This window comes from Syngnathoides biaculeatus, chromosome 18 (genome assembly GCF_019802595.1).
Source record: "Syngnathoides biaculeatus isolate LvHL_M chromosome 18, ASM1980259v1, whole genome shotgun sequence".
NCBI lineage: Eukaryota > Metazoa > Chordata > Actinopteri > Syngnathiformes > Syngnathidae > Syngnathoides > Syngnathoides biaculeatus.
The window spans coordinates 2,876,027-2,896,373 of record NC_084657.1 but is presented as its reverse complement, the minus strand read 5'-3'; the positions used below and the strand labels follow the sequence as shown (position 1 = coordinate 2,896,373).

General features: G+C 41.6%; 3 protein-coding genes across 7 annotated transcripts in view; 1 reads left to right on the top strand and 2 right to left on the bottom strand.

The window, feature by feature from the left end:
- LOC133491467 (C2 domain-containing protein 2) overlaps nucleotides 1-11,296 on the bottom strand; it is a 30,695-nt gene extending 19,399 nt beyond the window's left edge. The window contains exons 1-3 of one of the 4 annotated variants that reach the window (XM_061802614.1): nucleotides 8,935-11,296; nucleotides 4,684-4,854; nucleotides 4,262-4,357 (exon numbers count right to left, since the gene is read on the bottom strand). In XM_061802614.1, coding sequence (XP_061658598.1) covers nucleotides 4,262-4,306 — 45 coding nt within the window. In that variant the 5' untranslated portion in view covers nucleotides 4,307-4,357; nucleotides 4,684-4,854; nucleotides 8,935-11,296. Of the gene's footprint in view, nucleotides 1-4,261; nucleotides 4,358-4,683; nucleotides 5,514-8,934 lie in introns of those variants that run through there. The other 3 variants (XM_061802613.1, XM_061802611.1, XM_061802612.1) reach the window with 3 other exon arrangements.
- On the top strand, nucleotides 5,645-11,307 carry atg101 (autophagy related 101). Its single transcript, XM_061802616.1, has 2 exons — nucleotides 5,645-6,317; nucleotides 6,384-11,307. Exons 1-2 carry the CDS (start codon nucleotides 6,048-6,050, stop codon nucleotides 6,786-6,788), a joined length of 675 nt encoding a protein of 224 aa, XP_061658600.1. The 5' UTR covers nucleotides 5,645-6,047; the 3' UTR covers nucleotides 6,789-11,307.
- Nucleotides 11,308-11,446: 139 nt separating this feature from the next.
- zbtb21 (zinc finger and BTB domain containing 21) lies at nucleotides 11,447-17,616 on the bottom strand. Of its 2 annotated transcripts, XM_061802610.1 has the most exons (3): nucleotides 17,503-17,581; nucleotides 16,146-16,244; nucleotides 11,447-15,466 (listed from the first exon to the last, which is right to left on the bottom strand). In XM_061802610.1, the coding sequence occupies exon 3, from the start codon at nucleotides 15,462-15,464 to the stop codon at nucleotides 12,432-12,434; it is 3,033 nt and encodes a 1,010-aa protein (XP_061658594.1). In that variant the 5' UTR covers nucleotides 15,465-15,466; nucleotides 16,146-16,244; nucleotides 17,503-17,581; the 3' UTR covers nucleotides 11,447-12,431. The 2 variants fall into 2 exon arrangements, with proteins under 2 accessions (XP_061658594.1, XP_061658593.1); XM_061802609.1 differs by lacking the exon at nucleotides 16,146-16,244 and having other exon boundaries at nucleotides 17,503-17,616.
- Nucleotides 17,617-20,347: the final 2,731 nt, after the last annotated feature.

The following is a 20,347-nucleotide window of genomic DNA, read 5'->3' as shown; positions in this document are numbered from 1 at the left end:
GCCCTTGCAATGTTCCAAGCCACTTGATATGATGCGTTAGTTTAATTATTTAAATAAAAATGCATCTGCTTTTCTGTCTGATTTTTCAAAGTGCTTAACTTGTGACTGCGTAGTTCAGTCCCTTTTGGAAATTCCACGTCGAAGTTAGTGTTGAGTGAGCTGAAGTGTGCTGAAGATTGAAGCTGCTAAATGCAATAGATGTCTGACGTATAATTGAACAGATGAATGTGGCACCTTCAAACATCTGGAAATTGCATCCAAGGATGAGCCGGACCTGTGAACCAATTCTTTCTCTGATTTCCTGGCTGATTTATTTTGAAGGAAGCAGTGTTTGAGATGTGGCCTTGAATACATCCCCTGGTGTTTCATCAACTAACTTCCATGTTGTCAGTTAACCTATGAGGAGCCTCTAAAGCCATGACATCATCTGGGCTTCCCTGTGTTCTTTAAAGACAGTGTTTTTTTGTGTATGTAAACTATTGATCTTGCATAAAATATAAAATTTTCTCACAAATGTCAAATTTGACTTAATATAGTGTGACAAAAAAAATGAAATGCGTTGTTTTTCATAACACGTATGTAACCTTGTGGCTTTAAATATCAATGCAAGGTGCTGTGGTAGAAACTAACATTGAACACCCCTGAACTCATACAATTAAAAGTTTATAAAATATTTGAGTGATGAATATGCTCCTGAAGTTGCAGAAAAACAGTGTTCAAAACACCATTTTGCAAGGTTTTATGGCGAAGACAGTCTGTGATGTAGGAAAATATTAGTTAAATTTCCCATGAGGCACATTTCTAAATGTGTTGAACAGCATCCTGTAACAGCCTGTGGTCACACGGTCAAGTATTAGCACACAATGGGAATGTAGAACCACCGGTTCCAACTTTGGTTGAGAGGTGATGAGTGATGAAATTATTTTATTTTAATCGAACATTTAAAACTTTCCTTCAACATGACAAATTGTCATTAACATTTTAACATCCAACTGCATGTTTTTCCAAGTTTTCCTTAGGCATAGCTGGAAAGCATTGGCCTCACAGTTCTGGGGTCCAGGGTTCAATCCCGGCCCTCCGTGTATGGAGTTTTCATGTTCTCTGGGCACTACGGTATCCTCCCACATCCCAAAAACAGGCAACATTAACTGGACACTCTAAATTGACCGTAGGTGTGAGTGTGACCATTGTCTGTCTCCATGTGCCCTGTGATTGGCTGGCAACCAGTTCAGGGTGTACCCTGCCTCCTGCCCATTCACAGCTGGGATAGGCTGAGGATAAGCGGGTAAGAAAATGGATGGATGGACTAAAAACAGAGAAAACGGTTCAAAAGCTGAAACCATTAGCAAACTGTTTCTATCAATATAATTAGAATTTTTCAAAGCTATTGTGAAGTCTGCTAGTTGCTTTGCAGCAAATCATTTGCTCACTTCAGTCAGGCAAATTTCCTGAAGCTCTTAAAATAACCGCAATTAAGCCTCTTATTAAAAAAAAAAAAAAAAAATAGAATGCGGGCCGCTTCAATCTTACCAAGTGATAGACCCATCTCAAATGTCCTTTTTGTAGCCAAGATTATTACGATAAGGTTAATTGAAGACTCGAAATTTGCCATTGGTGTGAATACGAGTGCGAATGGTTGTTTCTCTGTGCCCTGCGATTGACACCCTGCCTCCGGACAAAAGATACCTGGGATAGGCTCCAGCGACCCTTGTGAGCATAAGAGGGTGAGAAAATGGATGGATGGATTGTTGACTTATTTTTAATCCATCCATCAGTCCATTTTCTGAGCCGCTTATCCTCACAAGGGTCGCAGAAGTGCTAGAGCTTATCCCAGTTGTCAACGGGCAGGAGGCAGGGTACACACTGAACTGGTTGCCAGGTAGTTGCAGCACACATGGAGACAAACAGCCGCACTCACAATCACACCTATGGGCAATTTAAAGTGTCCAATTAATGTTGCATGTTTTTGGGATGTGGGAGGAAACCAGAGTGCCTGGAGCAGCTTAGGGAGAACATGCAAACTCCACAAAAGGAGGGCTGGGATTGAACCCGCATCCTCAGAACTGTGAGGCCAACGCTTTCCAGCTGTGCCACCATGCCGCCTTATTTTTAACCAACCAAGTTATTTCTTGACTGTAAATGCATTTTTGGACACATTTCAATCACGTTTCTGAACACGTCACAGTACAGACTCTGTTGTTATAAAAAATGGTCTGTGGTATAAGGTTGAATACTGACTCGAGAAAGTTGTCAATCCTGGTGTTGTTGAATCTCAGAGCAGCTTTTGATCCAGTAGATCATAATATACTGCTCAACAGGTAGGAAAGATTGGTATGACTAAATGGAATAACCCTTAAACGGCTTAGATCCTATCTGGAGAAAAGGCGCTATATTGAAACCATTAGAAGTGTCCAATCTCAACAAATGGTAATGACCGACGGGGTCCCTCAAGGGTCAATCCTTGGACCCCTCCTGTTTTGCCTATATACGTTATCATTGAGTCAAATTCTTCAGAAATTGAATTTTGACTCTCATAGCTATGCAGATAACAGTTATATTTAGCACTGTTTCCAGATGACTACAGTTCAAGTGATATGTTGTGTCATTGTCTAAAGCGGAAAAATAAGTGGATGAGCCAAACCTTTCTTCAACTAAACCACAACAAAGCTGAGCATTGTTGTTAATAAATACCCAGACTCACAATTGTTAAAAACCAAAGAGTAAGTCTAAAACCTTGGCGTTCTGATACATTCCAACCTGACATTAAACAGTCGTACCAAATCAATTACAAAAACTGCCCTTTAGCATCTGAAGAACATAACCATTGTGAAGGCTTACATGCGTGATGCAAACCAGGAAAAACTTATCAATGCTTTTATCCCAATTAGACTTGACAATTCTAATGGTCTTCTAACTGGATTCCTCCAAAAGAGCAGTAAACAGCTGCAGCTCATTCAGAATGATGCAGCTGACGAGAACAAAGAAGTCAGAGCAAATAAGTCCAATTCTAAAATCTTACACTGGCTTCCAGTCAGCTTTACAATAGATCTTAAAGTTCCGCTTCTTGTCTATAAATCACTAAACGGTTTAGGTCCGAAATACATGAAAGAAATGCTTCTGCCGCTGCAACCCACGAGGCGGCGGCCTCCATTATCGCACGACCACAGTTCCTCATCAGTTTTGCAGTGCATGATTTGCCCTTCTTTTACATTATGTTGTCATAAATGTTTCTCTTAAGGCATTCCCAGTGGGACTGAGCTCAACAGACTCAGTTCAAATAGTGGAGCACGGTGTCTAAAACGAACATGGCAAAGCAATATTTAGCTATCATGCTGCACACAAATTTTTGTTTTTCCATCTAAGCCTATCTTCTGCATCTTCCTCTCTAACACCAACTGACCTCATGTTTTCCCACACAACATCCATTAACCTTCTCTTTGGTCTTCCTCTCGGTTTTTGGGCTGGCAGCTCCATCCTCAGCACCCTTCTACCAATATACTCACTTTCCTGCCTCTGGACAAGTCCAAACCATCGAAGTCTGCTCTCTCGAACCTTGTCTCCAAAACATCCAACCTTGGCCGTCCTTCTAATGAGCTCATTTCTAATACTATCCAACCTGCTCATTCCGAGCGAGAAATTCGTACATTATGGCTGGCCTCACCACTGTTTTATTAACTTTGCCCTTCATCCTAGCAGAGACTCTTCTGTCACATAACACATGAGGCACCTTCCGCCAGCTGTTCTAACCTGCTTGGACCCGTTTCTTCACTTCCTTACCACACTCACCAGTGCGCTGGATTGTTGACTTCTTGAGTGTTTGAGAAAACACAAGAGTGGACCCCCACTATTATCAGAGTGAAGGGGCTGAGCCCGAGTTAGAATAGCAAATTTCCTTGAATAATTCAAACTCCCAAACACTGATTATAATTGTCAACATCAATTCATTGCCATTAACAGCTATATATATATATATATATCAAATATGCCTGTTCGGAGGGAGGGCTGCCACCAAATGAGTTCAAAGTTTAAACGATACATGTACAACAAAACTATCATACAAAAACACTTTTGCCTCGCTTTTTGACATAGACCAAATCACTGACTGAATCATAATCAATTTATGTTTGGAATAAATTTGAAATCACGTTTTGTTTTTGAATAGAGGGAATTTTTTAAAAATGTTTTTCTTCATCCAATTCATCAAAGAAATAATTGAATGATTAATCAATTGTTAAAATAACATCTCTTATGTGAAGTGTACCTTGTTTTGGCCAGATTTCTTAAAGCTGGACACTTGGCTGACCATGAGCTCAGTTGGGTCGACATCATCTTCATTGAAGGTCAGAATAAGTGGAATCTGATCAAGAAAAAGTAAAAAACACTTACATTGGAAGAAACAATTCTCACCATAACTGAGAAAATACCTGAGCTATGATTAATTACAAATTACAACATTTACAACCACCTTCACGTGCAGTAAGGGCTAATAAATGATCTGATTAAATAAAATCTGCCATTATTAAGATAATAGTGCACAGTATGGCAAAAAATATGCCTGTTATTGCGGGTATATTGGGTGATATCTGTCATAATAAATATATAACAGTGATAGTGACAGTTTACAATTTGACAAAAGATATTCACTGAACGTGATAATAATGTGACAAGGTGCAAATGACTTACCCCACTACTCTCCCTTGACTGGGAATTTAAAGCCTTGCACCATGCTCCTCTCCACTGACTTTTCCAGCTCTTCAGTGACAGCGCCCAACCCAGCAGAGAGGCGGCTTCCTCGTTCGCCGCATGATCCTCTCCTACGGTTGTCTCCAACCCTGTTGCCCTTAGTTGGAGATACTGTACAAAATACAGTACCAGGGTAACCAGGGATGCAATAAAAAGTGTGACCATACATAGCCACTGCGGATCATCCAGACCAAAATATGAAGTGGAACTTTCCAGGTCGGACATTCTTTGCTGATGAAAACAAAGGTTGCAGCTTAACACACCTCCAACGAAAACGTCCCAAGCATCATCGGCGTATCTGATTTTAACTAACAGAATCAATAAAAGCAATTATTCTTCACTAACAACCGGCTGCCGTCGGTCTCCAAAACAGATGATGCTCCTTGTTCATGTTGCTCCTAGAGGACAAGGCAATCCAAATTAAAAGTCCTTAATGGAAACGATGACAGCTCTTACAACGCACCTTCTCAATAGCTAAACATAGTTTTTAGTGTCAAACGAGTCTGCATAATTATACACCTCCATTGAATTCGTTTGTTAGCTCAGTTGGCTAATCCCAGGCTAAGGTTCGCGTAACCAGCTCATTAGCAGCGAGAACCGACAAACTTTCCCCTAAAAGGAATGATATCCAAACTCCTCCATACAACTCCAGAAGACCGTGTCAGCTTTTAAAATAAGCTTCCCAGGAAGCATGTTCAAAAAAAAAAAAAATGAAGAGACCCAGTGCCTCTTGTCGCTTGAGTGGGTTTGTGCGTGCAGCGTCAACTGGACGAGAAGTTCCCCGTTCCGAAGGGGATATGTGGCAGAAACTGTAACTCCCAGAATGCACCGCGATAGGAATGCCATGACTTGCTTCTGTCTCAAAACACGTTTTAAATTCGTTTGTGTATATGGGTGTTCATTAGGTGTGTCATATATCTTTACAATGGTTGGAAATATATTGTATTGATGCACGAAGACAATTTATTGTACTGTTACTGTTGTTTAAACGCCTGTACATTTCAAACTATTAAGTTTTTGGAGGTACGTGGTTCGCCGTAGATCGTGTCACTGACGTCATCAGTATAGCTTCCGGTCCCTGTTGAAGCGACCGTTTAGCTCGCTACATTGTTGCCTCGAAATCGTACTGGACAGATTTTTTAACAATTGAAATTAATCACAAGACATGTCATTCTATAATACTCAGTAAGTTACTTTCCCCCCTCGTATCTGTCACCGTAATACAACGCAGGTGATCTAACGCTAAACCGACAGTGGCCATAGCTAGTTCGTAAACAGACGCCGTAGTGACAATCAGTTATTGCATGCGTGGAGGTTTGGCAATGAATTGTCGATCAGAGCTGCTTGAGGTTACAGTGGAGGCGAGGCAGGTTGAAGAAGCAATGCTGTCTTTACTTCACACAATTTTACTGCACCGCAGCACTGGAAAGTTTCACTATAAAAAGGAAGGTACCTACTCTATCGGCACAGTTGGCACCGTGGACATCGACTGCGACTTCATCGACTTCACTTTTGTAAGAATTTCATCCGAGGAGCTTGACAGGGTGATCAGAAAAGCTGTATCCGAATTCAAGGTACACTTGGTATTCTAATGATGCAACTGATGTCCTCCCACTTAACCCATGTCAATATGTTTCCAGGACGCTTTGAGCATCTCTGGAAGCGATGGCATCGGTCAGATTTCCCTGGAGTTCTTCCAGAAGAAGAAGTCTCGTTGGCCTTTTTCTGACGAGTGTATTCCCTGGGAGGTGTGGAGCATCAAAGTCAATGTCGTCAACTTGGCAAATGAGCAGGAGAGGCAGATCTGCAGAGAGAAAGTTGGCGAAAAACTCGGCGAGAAGGTGATCAACGTTGTTGAGGTCATCAATCGCCACGAGTATCTGCCAAAGATGCCCACGCAATCCGAAGTGGACAATGTGTTTGACACCAGTTTGAGAGAAGTCCAGCCTTACCTCTATAAGATCACATACCAAATCACTGACACTCTCGGTACATCTGTGAGTACCACCATGAGAAGGCTGATCAAAGATACCTTGGCACTGTGAAGTTAACCCGTCTCCCACTACACACAAATCCAACCGTTAGGAAAAGGACAGGCACTTACAAAGTGGAGTGTGAATCATAAAAAGTAGGTGTGCGATAGACTAAAATGTTAGTTGGATAGGATTGCTCAAACCAGTCACGACTGAAATCCATCATTTCCATGTACCAAATCTCTGGTCTTTTAAAGTAGAAACATTGTCCCATTCAAAACTGCTTTCCTTTACAATCTTTTCATCATTACCTTATGGCACATTTGTAGGTTTCCCTTTGTCCCCTCACGGGATACTCTCTTTGGTCATTTTTTGCGTACATTTCACAAGTGTATTACTGCAAAGCATGACATGGATTTCCAGATTATCTTCCTTTTGTTCACAAGATGTGCATTGGTTGTAATTATAACACAACGGTGCAGTTTTTATGTCAAATCCACACATCGTGGTACAAGGCTAAGCATAGATTAAGTACTTTTCTCCATAAATGGTTTTTGATTACAAAATAATTGTACATTTAGGTAATTCCTTATCGCAAACACCTTCCTGAAATGCAACCTTAACAGTAATAGCGCTTTGAATATTCTATTGGATTCTGCTGCCTTTAAATATGACATGTAATTTGGTGTAAATAAAATGTTTTCTCTTGACGTGGATGCTTTTTCCCAAAATTGTACCCATGGACAATTTACAGCTATTTATTTTTAAAGGTATGGTTAACAAGAACAAGAGAGGTGTACTCATGCATGTGAAACTTTCCACTACACACATACACGGAAATTATGATTATGGAGGTATGAAAACACTCCTGCAACCCTTGTGAGGATAAGCAGCTTGGAAGATGGACAAATGGAAAACATTTTTCCCCCAGTATGTTTTCCAAATAAAGGCAACAATTCCTTAGCTCCACTTTGTAGTTTCCAGGCCACATTAGCCCATACCCCCCCTAGCTCAAGGTTATCTGCTAACAGGACATGTTGTTTCATTCACTATTTGATTAGTATATAAAGTGCCACATTGTGGCGTTAATCTTACATTTACCTCTATGCGTGTTACATTTAGAAAAGCTCATGAGTTTTGATCTGTTAAACACCCCAAAAAAGAACATGCACCCAATGAAAAATGAAATGTTGGTTAAAAGGTACTGTCCTGTTTAGACGATTCATGTTGTAGAGCATCAACACACATTGTGAAATTTAATACAAATGTTTACATTGTGTCAGATACAATGTAACTCTTGATTAAAGAGATAAAGCACAAAAACTACAAAAAACTAACCACAAAAACAGTTGCAAAAAAGCAAAAACACAATCAACGCTGATACAAATATTATTGCAAGTCGAGCACAGGTGTACTAAAAACTTTGACAAAATTGGTACAAAACTTTAGAAACACACCCATGTACACAACCTCAATTATTTCTATGAACAGTACAGAACGTGTTTCTCACAACGAATTTAAGAGCACTGAGTCAATACCACAATAAAAAGCTTTTGAGATGTCACCATTTACCCCCCCCCCAAAAAAAAAAAAAATCTGAGATTTTCCATTGAATTTAATATTCATTGAATGAAGTCACTAATCTAGTTAAAATACATATTGATCGAGCTCCCACATGAAAAAATCTCTTAATAAACAGCAAGCAGACAATATGCATGCAAACAAAATATGTGAGCTGGCAGACAAGATGCACGATGCCAGGGTGGACATTTCTATGGACCGTCACTTAACGTCATTCAGTTAGCAAGTGGTACTGTTAAATATATTTCTCATTTCAGATTTTTTTTTTTTAAATAATTGATTTCACCGATAGTGGACATGTTGAGTATCACAACATCCAACTACACATGAAAATTACAAAAGTGCAAATACTCAATCTGTATTTAGTCAACATTTCAACCTCCATTAAAAGACAACACGCAGTAGTGATGTCACTGAAATATTAATGCAGTCTTAAAAGAATCCTATCCGGCACAACAATGTTTGTCTTGCCACAGTGGGACGCTCTTTGAAATCAGTAACTCCCAAATGTGTCAACATTTTACAATCAAGCCAAAGCAGAAGTAAATGTACGTACTTGTACTCGAATAAACTGTGAAACATCTAGGCTACAATCAAAACACAATCAACAGAGACTTTAGGGAGCAGGAAAATGTACCTCATGAGAATTAGAGTGCCTCACGGTTCCTGATGTTACCACCTGAGTAAAGTTATCGTGCCACCTAATATTATTAAAAAAGCATTAAGTCGTATAAACTTTTGCTTGAACAAACACTAGTCACACGAGGAAGGCAGTCACTCACGGTGGTAGCCTGTGGATATCAAATTAGCGTTCACCATGTTTCTTGTTATCAGTTTCAAGTCTAGTAGATATGAGGAAAGCCAAGGTCCAGAATTGTTACATTATCTATTATCAGGTAAGTATCCAATATTAATGGCACATTTTCTATTGTTATTTGTTTGCACTCATTTTTATCATAATGAATGCAAATGCGTAAATGGTAAACCGGCAGAACTTCTACAAGGTGCAGTGCAAAAGTATTGGCCACCTTCTCAAATTCTTACAATTTGGAGTTTGCCCCCAATTTAAGATAATCCAACACAATGATCCCCAACCAATGTGTCGTGGACCATTTGTGTGCCATGAGAGCTCTTCTGGTGTGCCATGGAAAATTATCAAATTTCACTCAATTGGTCAAAATATTTATTGACAAGTAACGTATCTTTGTTCATCTATCTATGGCAGCGACATATGAAAACTAAAGAAATAAATGCTCTTCTATTTTACACCCTTGTGAAATCAATTAATTGTGGCAATTCACATTTTTGGGTTTTCCACTGATTACGTCCAATCCTACCTCGAGACCTGTTCAGTTTAAAAAAAAAAAAAAAAACACTTAGAAAGTCAGACAAAAGATCTAAAATAAAGCTGCAACAAAATGTCACGACAGCAGTCGAGAATTAAAAGTAATTGACATCTACCAGTCCGGTAGATCGTTGGCTTCACAGTTCTGGAGGACTGTGGTTCAAATCCCAGCCCCACCTGTGTAGGGTTTGCATGTTCCCCCATGCATGTGTGGGTTTCCTCCCACATCCCAAAAACATATGTGGATCGGAGACTCTAAATTGCCCCTAGGTGTGATTGTGAGTGCAACTATTATCTGCCTTCCATATGCCCTGCGATTGGCTGGCAACCAGTTAAGGGTGTACTCTGCCTCCTGCCCAATGACAGCTGGGATAGGCGGCGGTACTCCTGCGACGCTTGTGAGGATAAACTGATCAGAAAATACATGGATGGATCTGTCCTGAAAGGGTTACAAAAGCCATATCTAAAAAATTAAGATTCCAGTGAACCACGGAGAGAGCCATTATCCTCACATGGAAAAAAAAAAATGGAAATAGTGGTGGACTTTCCCAAGAGTGTTTTTGTTTTCCCCTTAATAAATGAAATCATTTAAAAACAGCACACTTGGGTTCTATTTGTCTAGTTACATGTTTGATGATCTGTAAGTGTAGTGGGAAACCATGTCAACGTAAGAAGTTGAGAAGGGGGCAATACTTTTTCCCGGCACTGTAGCACCTCCCTTTAAATCTCTTACACAGTATCAAGAAGTCCACTACATTACTCAGTAGTACCTGAACTGAATGGAGCTATGCCTTTGATGCCTTGTAAATTAATAACCCATGATGACCTATTAATCAAAAGATTAAAAAAAAAAAAGTTAGTGACACACATCAAAGATTCACGAGCTCCAGTCAAATACTCTGCAAAGTAGAGGACCACAAACAACTTCTCAATCAATGCCACTTTCGATGAGAACGAATTTCTAGTTGGTACAACGTGCAAAATCAGACCTGCTTAAATTGTACAAACACATCATTATCAGCTAATTAATATTTAGGAAGATAAATTAGCAGTGACTGTAACCTGGTTTCTCTCTATATCAGTATTTTGAAATGCTTGAACAACCTGAGACGTTTTGGTGTACATTGATGTTTGATATGTGCTGCTGTTACATTAAGGTACTACAGTAATAAAGTTCATGTAATAAATTGGTGTGAAGAAAGTGAATAGCAATAAGGTATATGCATCAGTCCTCATCACAACTGTACAATTCAAACAGTTTTGAACATGTCCACATCTCCCGAGTTATATATAAAGGCAAAAAAGTGCATGACGTGAAGCAAAGAATCTTTAAGGGTCATAACACCTCGAAAACTGGTACAACAGCAAAAGCACGAACCAATCTTTGAACTGCAGCAGATAAACATTTATGCAGAAAACTGCATGTAATCATACCCCCATCCATACGCACTGAAGTCACATGTGGTACTCTTGCGCTCTTAAAACACCTATACATACATGTAAATACAATTAGGCGACTACAAGTTGAACTAGATAGTTTAGGACTGAAAATAATACATCTTCAAAAACCCTAAATTATCCGGAAGTCGCTTTCACATTCATGTTTATACAGAGTATTAGGGTCACACTAAAATAAATAAATTAGAAAAGGACCAAAAAAAAGTTGTGTGAAAGAGGTAACATTCCAAACATAAATGTGCACTAAGAATGATAACTGAAGGACCTGAAAAAATACAAAGGTCACGTTTTACCAAACCAACTCTTTTTTTGAGTACGTAGGATGTTATATTGGCTTTATGATGCTTCAAGAAACGTGAAATATAAAAACCGTCCATGCATTCCTGAGTCCCAGATGTTTTTCTCGCGAGAGGCCTGAAATCAGGCCATTCAACTTTCTCGAGCTTATCTTCGTCACAAACGAAGATCTTCCCCTACCTCTCTGCTCCTGAGCCTGCGCTGTCAATAGAACACGTGTGCTCTCACAAATGGGTCTTCTACATGGAGGGAACCAAATCAGACGAAACGGAGCAGTCGTAGCCAAAAATGGATGAAGTGGATACAAGCTTGAATTGCCAAAACATGGGGCCTTTAAAAGCAGGAGCTTATAGTACATTAACACCTCGCATGAGCAATTTCATGTTTTGTCGGTTCCCGAGGGAAAAAAAAAAAAAAAAAAAACACACCACAGGTGTCAAACTCAAAGCCGGGGGGGTCAGATCTGCCCTGCCACATAAAAATTTTGTGGCCTGTGAATATATCGTGTGCTCGAGTTTCCAGAATTCTTGCAAAAATCTCAACAAACATTTTAAATTGTCATACTTCATGAGAAATGAGATACTTCAAGCATTTTTGTGATCAAAGCCTTGAACTATAATTGAACAATTACCCTTGACTTCTGATTTCAAAACGCATTTGCCATAGATTTGATTTTTGTAAAAATATGAAAACGTGATTAAACATTTATATGGTTTCACAATGACCCTCTGATGTGGCCCAGGACAAAAATGAGTTTGACACCTCTGAACTGCAGTCTGAGATTACATCCTGTATTGCTTGTTTGTGTGGGAATTTTGACATTCACTTAAAAAAAAAAAAAAAAACACGATTGGACTAAAAATTAGCTTTTTAGTGTAGCCCTAATACTCTGTCTGTTGACAACTAAATCAACACAGCCACCTTAATATAGGACGCTGTAGGCAAGCGAGTAAGATATACATTCAAAGTATGCCTTTTGCAGGGTTGTTTGCGTATTTTATGATTGAGTATGAACCCTCGAGATAAAAGCACATTTAAACATGGCCATGGCTTTGCTCATGGCTCCAGAGACTGAAAGCTGTTTTGAAGGTCCTATGACACAGTTTGCACATGTACTGCCTTTTGAAGGTCAACGCAGAGAGAGATGGTGCGTGGTAAAAGAGGGTCTCTGAGTCCTGAGCCCCACTTGAATTCTCCAAGCTGTTTGACCTTGGCACGGGACTATGGCTGCGAGGCTGCTGCTCAGATTGAGCGTGGATCTTGTTGTTGTTCACCGATGACATGGAGGGCTCAGGGCTGCTGCACTCGTTACCTGCTGAAACCACGGCGGGCCCCGCTTGGGTGAGCACAGAGGCCTGTGAAGAGGGCCGTTCAGAGTTTTGAGAGGTCATTGGAGGAGAGGGGGAAAAAGGTGGGGGGTGCTCGTCCATCTCTTTGGCTCCGTGTTCACTCGTGCTAGACATGTGCGACTGAAAGTGGCTCCAAAGGCGAAAGTTGGTCCTGAAGGCTTTGTTGCAGATGTGGCAGATGAAGGGCTTGATGTGGCACAAGAGCTCCTGGTGTCGCTCCAGGTCTTTTCGAGAGCTGAAAAGACTTCCACATTTCTCACAAGGCCACACACCAGGTTCTTCCAGTCCTGTTTGGCTGGGCTCAGTTTCTTCCCGCTCACTCAGAGCCTCCTCCAGCGGCTCTTCTTTCACCACTAGTTTGCCATGATGGCCCATGCTTAGATCCTCAGGCAGATAGGATGACGAGTCTTCTGAATCATACATAGGTGTGCCCGAGGAGTCATTGTAGATACTGCTCTCTCTTGCAAGAGGCTCACTAGTGTAATGCTCCTCTATGAACATTTCTGACATTCCTTCATTGTGCTCTTGTTGCCTGAGATTCATCTGTTCCTTAATATTCATCATGTTGTTGTTGTGCACCTCCACCTGGTGGCGCCAAATGCTGAAGGAGGACTTGAAGGTTCGCATGCATTCAAGACATGTCAGTTTCTTGTACTTGCAGTGCACCTCGTGGTCTTTCTTGACTGTTGGACTCGAGAATCTAAGGCCACAGTACGGGCAAACGGTGGAATGCCGACAACCCCTCTCATGATCACCCTGCTCGATGAGTGAAGGCAACTTCATATTACAGAGTCTACAGGCATACACACCAGCATCGGAATCATTCTGGTGAATCACTCCATCCTGTTCCTGGTAGAGGATGTTCTCCCCTTCTGTGTCCTTGTCAGCTTTTTCTGCAGGATGTGTCCTTAAATGCTGCCTATACTGTGACTGAAAGACAAACACTTTCCTACAATAGGGACATACAAAGTTGGACCTTGACCGCTTTTTGCAGAGAGTGGAAGACTGCAAAGCTTGTTTATTCCTTTTGAGCTTCCAGAGCAAAGCTTTCTTTATCTCTCGCTCTCGGACAATGTCTATCAGTTTCTTTTGGAACCTATCATCCATCACTGGGGAGCTGGAAGATGATGCCGGGTTTTGTAGGACACCATGCTGAGTTTGACAGTGTGTCCACACTTTGAAGTTAGTATGGAAGCGCTTGTGGCAGATGTCACAAGCGTATGGCTTTTCAGGGTTGTGGTACATATTTACATGTCGATGCAGTCCAGCACTGGACCGGAAAACCTTGAAACAGTTCCAGCAAGTAAAAATCTTGTTCGGGGGCGACTCGTCATTGTTCTCGTCTGTGGTGCTTTGAGACACAACTTCTGACGTGTTCTCCTCCGGGGAAACGGTGTATTCCTTAACTATTTTGTTCTTCTTGAATGGGTATCGTCTGTTGTCCGGCCTCTCTTTTCGCTTCCCAAAAGGAATGAAGCTAGCCTTGGAACACTGTTCGTAATTTGATTGCAAGTTTTTAAGATTGACTGGCAAAGCTTCACCAACTGTGATTCGAATTATGTCCCGGGGGTCAGCGAGTGGACTGCTGGGCTCCACTTTTACACTGTGCTCTCTTTCTACCTGAGTTTGTCCATCGCATCTGCTGTGGCACTTTGACTTGAGAATAATGGGAGATGTTCTTGCATTGCCATTGTGAGCTGGTATTTGGGAGTCTGACGCCTTCGATGCCATTTTAACGACTGACTGCTCGTGATTTTGCAGCTCCTTGAGCTCCAGTGTGGGTGAGAAGACTGGAACAGGGCTGTCCATGGATAACGATCTTCGAAGTAAACTTTTTATGAGTGGACCGCTCCGGTCAATAGTCTGGTTCAGTTCAGAGGTCTGACCCTTAAAGGACACTTTGTTGCTGTAGTTAGGCTCCTGCTCCCCAGACTCCTGTCTCATGTCCTGGTCTAAGCAAGATGGCAATCTGATATGCTGCAACTCAGCATCACTAAGTGATGCAGATGTTTTCAGTAGGGGCCTAATAGAAGAGATGTATGATGGATTCCCTTTGAAAATGGATGGATGGGTGGACCTCTTTCCAGAAGCTTCACTTTGTTCGGGTGATGTACAAGTGATTGATTTCGAGTTTCTGATTGATTCACAGGAGTTGAGTTCTAAAGGAGGCTGAGTTAACTCGGTTGTGACAAGAGATGATGAGCTTTCAGATGTTTTTGTCTGATAGCTTGGACATGAGGGTTCAGACACATCATCCCTTACGCGGCACACAATGACGCTCCTTGTCTGGACATCAATGTCATCCCCTTCTGTATAATTCAGTCTTTTTCTCGAGATGCAATATGATGCATGTGGCCTTGTGGAAACGATGTTGGTGAGAAAAGGAATTCCCAAGGTGTAGCCCAGCTCTTGAATAGCTGAAAGACTGTCTTTGTCCACAAAAAGGGAAGAGGAGTAAATATAATTTAGAACTATCTCAAAGGCATCAGGCTCACAAAAGTCCAGGTTTACAACCTTCAGTGCTGTATCATCCATCCTGGTAAAGAGGGACTGGAAATATTCACTACTGGCAGCAAGAACGCTTTTATGGGCTTGGTACCGCTGATCCGCCACAATTAGCACCACATCACACATGTGGCCTCGGAGACGCTGCTCATTGAGCAGCCCCAGAACGGAGAGGGCATGGGCAGGATAACTGTAGTGCACTAGGCTCTCCATCGCTAAAAGTGGCAAAAGAAAATGGTGACAAAAAAAAAAAGACAACAAGATGTTAATTGTGGGAATGAACAAGCAAATGTGAGAACTGAAAATACTTGATAAGAACTATTTTTAAGTATTCAGGTACTCGTTAGGCTACCCGTGACCCTAGTGAGGATAAGCATAGTAGGAAATGGAAGGGCACTTATTACCATGTCTGAAGGTGTTAGGAGTCTCAATTGAAGCATTCCACTAAAGAGCTACATTAGAGCCGTTAACATCTGTTCCACGTTCATGGCATTTACACAAAACAGTGACCAAAGAAAATACATAAATCTAAATAAGTATTAATATTTTGTGTAAAATTAGTTATTCACACTCTCTGTGAACCACTGCATTATAGCATTACTTTCCATGACTCCAGTAAATTCTACCAAGGTCTAAAAATACCAGATGTGCACAAGTGATTGGTTATGTAACAAATTAAATAATAGTATTAAGACTTAAAACAGCAACAAAAACGACATAAAATCAAAATTTAAAAAAGTACTTCTTCATCAGTGAATCTGATGTTACTGATGACACCGGATTTTTTTTTTTTCCCAAGTTGTCCTATTTTAAGTTGTCTGGTTATTTTTTTCATTTGATTAATTAAAGAAGATGAATGTATAGGTTTCCAATGAAGGCAGCACGGTGGGGTACCTGGTAAAGGGTTGGCCTCACAGTTCTGAGGACCCGGGTTCGATTTGCATGTTCTCCCCGTGCCTGCGTGGGTTTTCTCCGGGTGGGCACTCCGATTTCCTCCCAAATCCCCAGAACATGCAACATTAATTAGACACTCTAAATTGCCCCTAGGTGTGATTGTGAGTGTGGCTGTTTGGCTCAATGTGCCCTGCGATTGGCTGGCTACCAGTTCAGGGTGTACCCCGCCTCCTGCCCTTGAGAGGTGGGGTAGGCTCCAGCACTCCCCGTGACCCTCGTGAGGATCAGCAGCAAAGAAAATGGATGGATGGAGGTTTCCAATGAGAAATGTCACCGCAGTACTTCGACCAATCGGATAAATTAACGATAGAAAAAAAACTTCACGCTTCACCTATCACCTCTGTTCTCTGACCACTATGACACACGAGATGGCGTGATTGGAAACCTATCCATACATTGTTGATCAGTGATATAAACGCTTAATGATATATTTATTACATATACACAACAAAAAGGTCCAGGTAATAACTCTTCAACTGTTTGTTCCAGTCATATTTGTGAATTTTTTAATTTAGTCTCCGGTAACCAGAATTTGTGATATTAGGTGGCACATCAGACATCTCTGTCAAAGAAGAGAAAGCGAAATGTGCTCCTCGTGAGAGGTACACAAGTACTGTGATGATGCTATTGTTCGATTAATTACTGGTGTTGTCAACTTCGACATCAATTTAGGATCCAGTTTGTTTTCATCCAGTAAGGCTACGAACAACAACTATCCTCGCCGCAAATAACGAATCAGTCTTCACTCGTGTCGTTTTGTTGTTGTTGTTGTTTTTTTTTTTTTTTTTTTTTTAAGTTTTTTTTCTACGAGGAAGTCCAGTACCGTTTAGGGTATTAGATCATCTGTGAAACGTGGCGCACTCCCGCATGACACTTTACTTCTTCTTCCATGAAAAAAAAAAATACCACTTTCGTATAAGAGAGTGGCAGCATGTTTGTGATCTATGCGGCGCCACATTCAGCCATTCCTGCTGAGTCGTTTAACGAAAATGCGACGGCGTCGAATCAGGAGGGAAAAGTTGGGCGCGTTAATGCACTGTTTAATATACTCTCCCTAGGAGCACAATATAACGCACTAAATCAGAGAGTCGCCTTGTTTAATATGGAGCGTATTAAGAAAAACGGTAAGACGATATGCCGCTCCAAGCTAAACAGGTTGGAGCTCCTCTCATTTAACAACAGCATAACTGCCCCTTTGAGTTACGTCAGGAGGGGGAAAAAGCGCCCACTGAATGCTACTCTAGCCGCAATGTTCCACTCCGAATTTACCTAACTTAAATTACAATCATCCACTTACCCGACCCTCGTGATTAAGTTCTTTCATCCAAACAACCCGGACTTTCTTCACTGTTGTGTCGATTTCTGCGTACTGGTCGTGATTCCATCCATCTTGAATTTGACGTCATCCCACACCAGGGATGAGGTCATTGCAATGAAACTCGTCACGTGCACTGCGCTCGGATTGGCTAGAAGGTTGGAGAGGCGGGACCAAGAGAGGGCCTGATGATAGGTCGAATTTAAAGGAATATCACCCTATTTTCCACACAGTCAAGCGGGGTCGTCGAATGTATTTTTACTTCAGGGGCCGTATTCATTGAAAAAAAAAAAAAAAAAACAATAACGCACTTGAGCCGTTTTCTGAGCCGCTTATCCTTATGAGGGTCACGGGAGTGCTGGAGCCAATCCCAGCTATCATTGGACAGGAGGCAGGGCATACCCTGAACTGGTTGCCAGCCAATCGCAGGGCACATCGAGAGAAACAGCCACACTCACAATCACACCTAGGGGCAATTCAGAGTCTCCAATTATTGCATCTTTTTGGCATGTGGGAGGAAAGCAGAGCGCCCGGAGAAAACCCACGCAGCCACGGGTAGAACATGGAAACTCAACACAGGCGGGGCCAGGCTTTGAAACCTGGTCCTGAGAACTGTGAGGCCAACGACCTAACAGGTTGCGCCACCATGCCGCCCATTTACGATCTGCTAATTATTTTGAATTTTAATAAATTTCCTCAACCAGCTGGAAATCTTGACAACCTCATCACACCTTACGAACAAATGTCATAACTATTCTGAAAGAGGGTTGTTATCCTCCTAGCTTGTAAATGTATATATCAAACAGATGAAAGTAGATGCAGTGCATGAAAATGCTGTTGGCTGACATTTTGCAATAGCACTTTTGAATATTTGTACAGGACGTATTGTATTCTTCACAGGGCGGCACAGTGAAGCAGCTGGTAAAGCATTGGCCTCACAGTTCCGAGGACCCGGGTTCGATCCCGGCCCCACCTGTGTGGAGTTTGCATGTTCTCCCCGTGTCTGCGTGGCTTTCCTCCGGGCACTCCGGTTTCCTACCACATCCCAAAAACATGCAACATTAATTGGACACTTTAAGTTGCCCCGAGGTGTGATTGTGAGTGCCGCTATTTGTCTCCATGTGCCCTGCGATTGGCTGGCAACCAGTTCAGGGTGTACCTGGCCTCTTGCCTGTTCACATCAGTCCCGCGACCCTTGTGGGGATAAGCGGCTAAGAACATGGATGGATGGTATTCTTCAGAAAGTTTCATAGCTTTTAACATGATGCAGGCTTACTGAGCTCCTGATTAAATGATTATTATTATTATTATTTTACCCTGAACAGGTGCATCATTAGGCGGCACGGTGGGTCAACTGGAAAACCTTGGCCTCAGAGTTTTGAGGTCCCGGGTTCAATTCCGGGCCCGTGTGTGTCGAGCTTGCATGTTCTCCCCATGCCTGCATGGGTTTTCTCCGGGCACTCTGGTTTCCTTCCATATCCCAAAAATATTCAACATTAATTGGAGACTTTAAATTGCCCCGAGGTGTGATTGTGAGTGTGGGTGTTTGTCTCGATGTGCCCTGCGATTGGCTCGCAACCAGTTCAGGGTGTACCCTACCTCCTGCCCGTTGACAACTGGGATAGGCTCCAGAACTCCCGTGACCCTCGTGAGGTTAGGCGGCTAAGAAAATGGATGGATTGTATTGGAGTTTGATTGAAAAATAAGAGTTCATGTGTTCTCTATCCCCACTGCATTGAACCACCCGTGACAGGCCAGTTCTTGCCCACAACCCATACATTTGACACACTTCGAATACATCCATCCATCCATCTTCTATATTTCCCCCCTCTTTTTAAAATTGTGTGTTCATAAATAAAAGTCCTGCAGAGGCTTCAGTAAAAATGCAAAAAGAATGAAAATTACAGCACATTAACATCCACTTTTAATATCCTGTTTGAAATAATTTGGGGTGTATGGAGGGTTTTGGCATGCAAAAGAGTCACGTAGATTAGATGGAGCCAGTGATTGTGAGTGGGGCTCCTTGTGGCCTGCGATTGGCTGGAAACCTGTTCAGGGTGTACCCTGCCTCCTTTCCGATGACAGCTGGGATAGGCATCAGCACTCCCGCGACTCTTGTGAGGATAAGCGGCTCAGAAAATGGATGGATGAATTTGGTGATAAGTGTCACATAGCATTCATTAGGGATATGTTGTTCTGTTTATGTGGCTTACAGGCTTTTTCCTACAGTGAGTTGTCAGCAACATTACTTGGCAACCATCATGTGACACAATAATGTGTGGCACAGATTGCGCCACTGTGAATGCTTACTAAATGTTCATCGCATATGACCATTAAACAAAACTATCAGTGGGCTTGTGAGGTCTTAAGATGTCTTATAAATGTGCAGTAACCTCATTTTACCTTCTTGAATGTCTTTGTCTCCCACACACTTTCCTGCTTCTGTGTGTCATAGTCACCCTAGTAGCAAGCCTAATGTGGCACATTTTCTCGCATTATGACGATAAAATAAAAGTATTTATGGCCATATTTATCTTTAGAAACAAAGCTATCATTTAAAGTGTAAAAAAAGGGACACTTTTTTTTTAATGACAGCAACGTTCTTAAAATTACAATGTAATTGTATATTGCCATGATGTTTATGAGAAAGTGAGAATTCCTTCCTTCTTGCAAGACATTATCTGTTGACACAATGTGTTAGTATCAGCACTACAGCAAATACTGCCATGGTTACCTGCATGGAAACCACATCTTTGGGGACTTAGTCGTCACCGTTCTCATCCATATCTCCCTTGGTGTTAGAGACATGTATACAGATCTAACAATA

Bases quoted from the DNA above. Each gene is read 5' to 3' on its own strand.
- zbtb21 (XM_061802609.1), bottom strand. From the start codon at position 15,464: ATGGAGAGCCTAGTGCACTACAGTTATCCTGCCCATGCCCTCTCCGTT.
- atg101 (XM_061802616.1), top strand. From the start codon at position 6,048: ATGCGTGGAGGTTTGGCAATGAATTGTCGATCAGAGCTGCTTGAGGTT. The intron at 6,318-6,383 runs GTACACTTGGTA...ATATGTTTCCAG, and splicing joins AAGCTGTATCCGAATTCAAG to GACGCTTTGAGCATCTCTGG.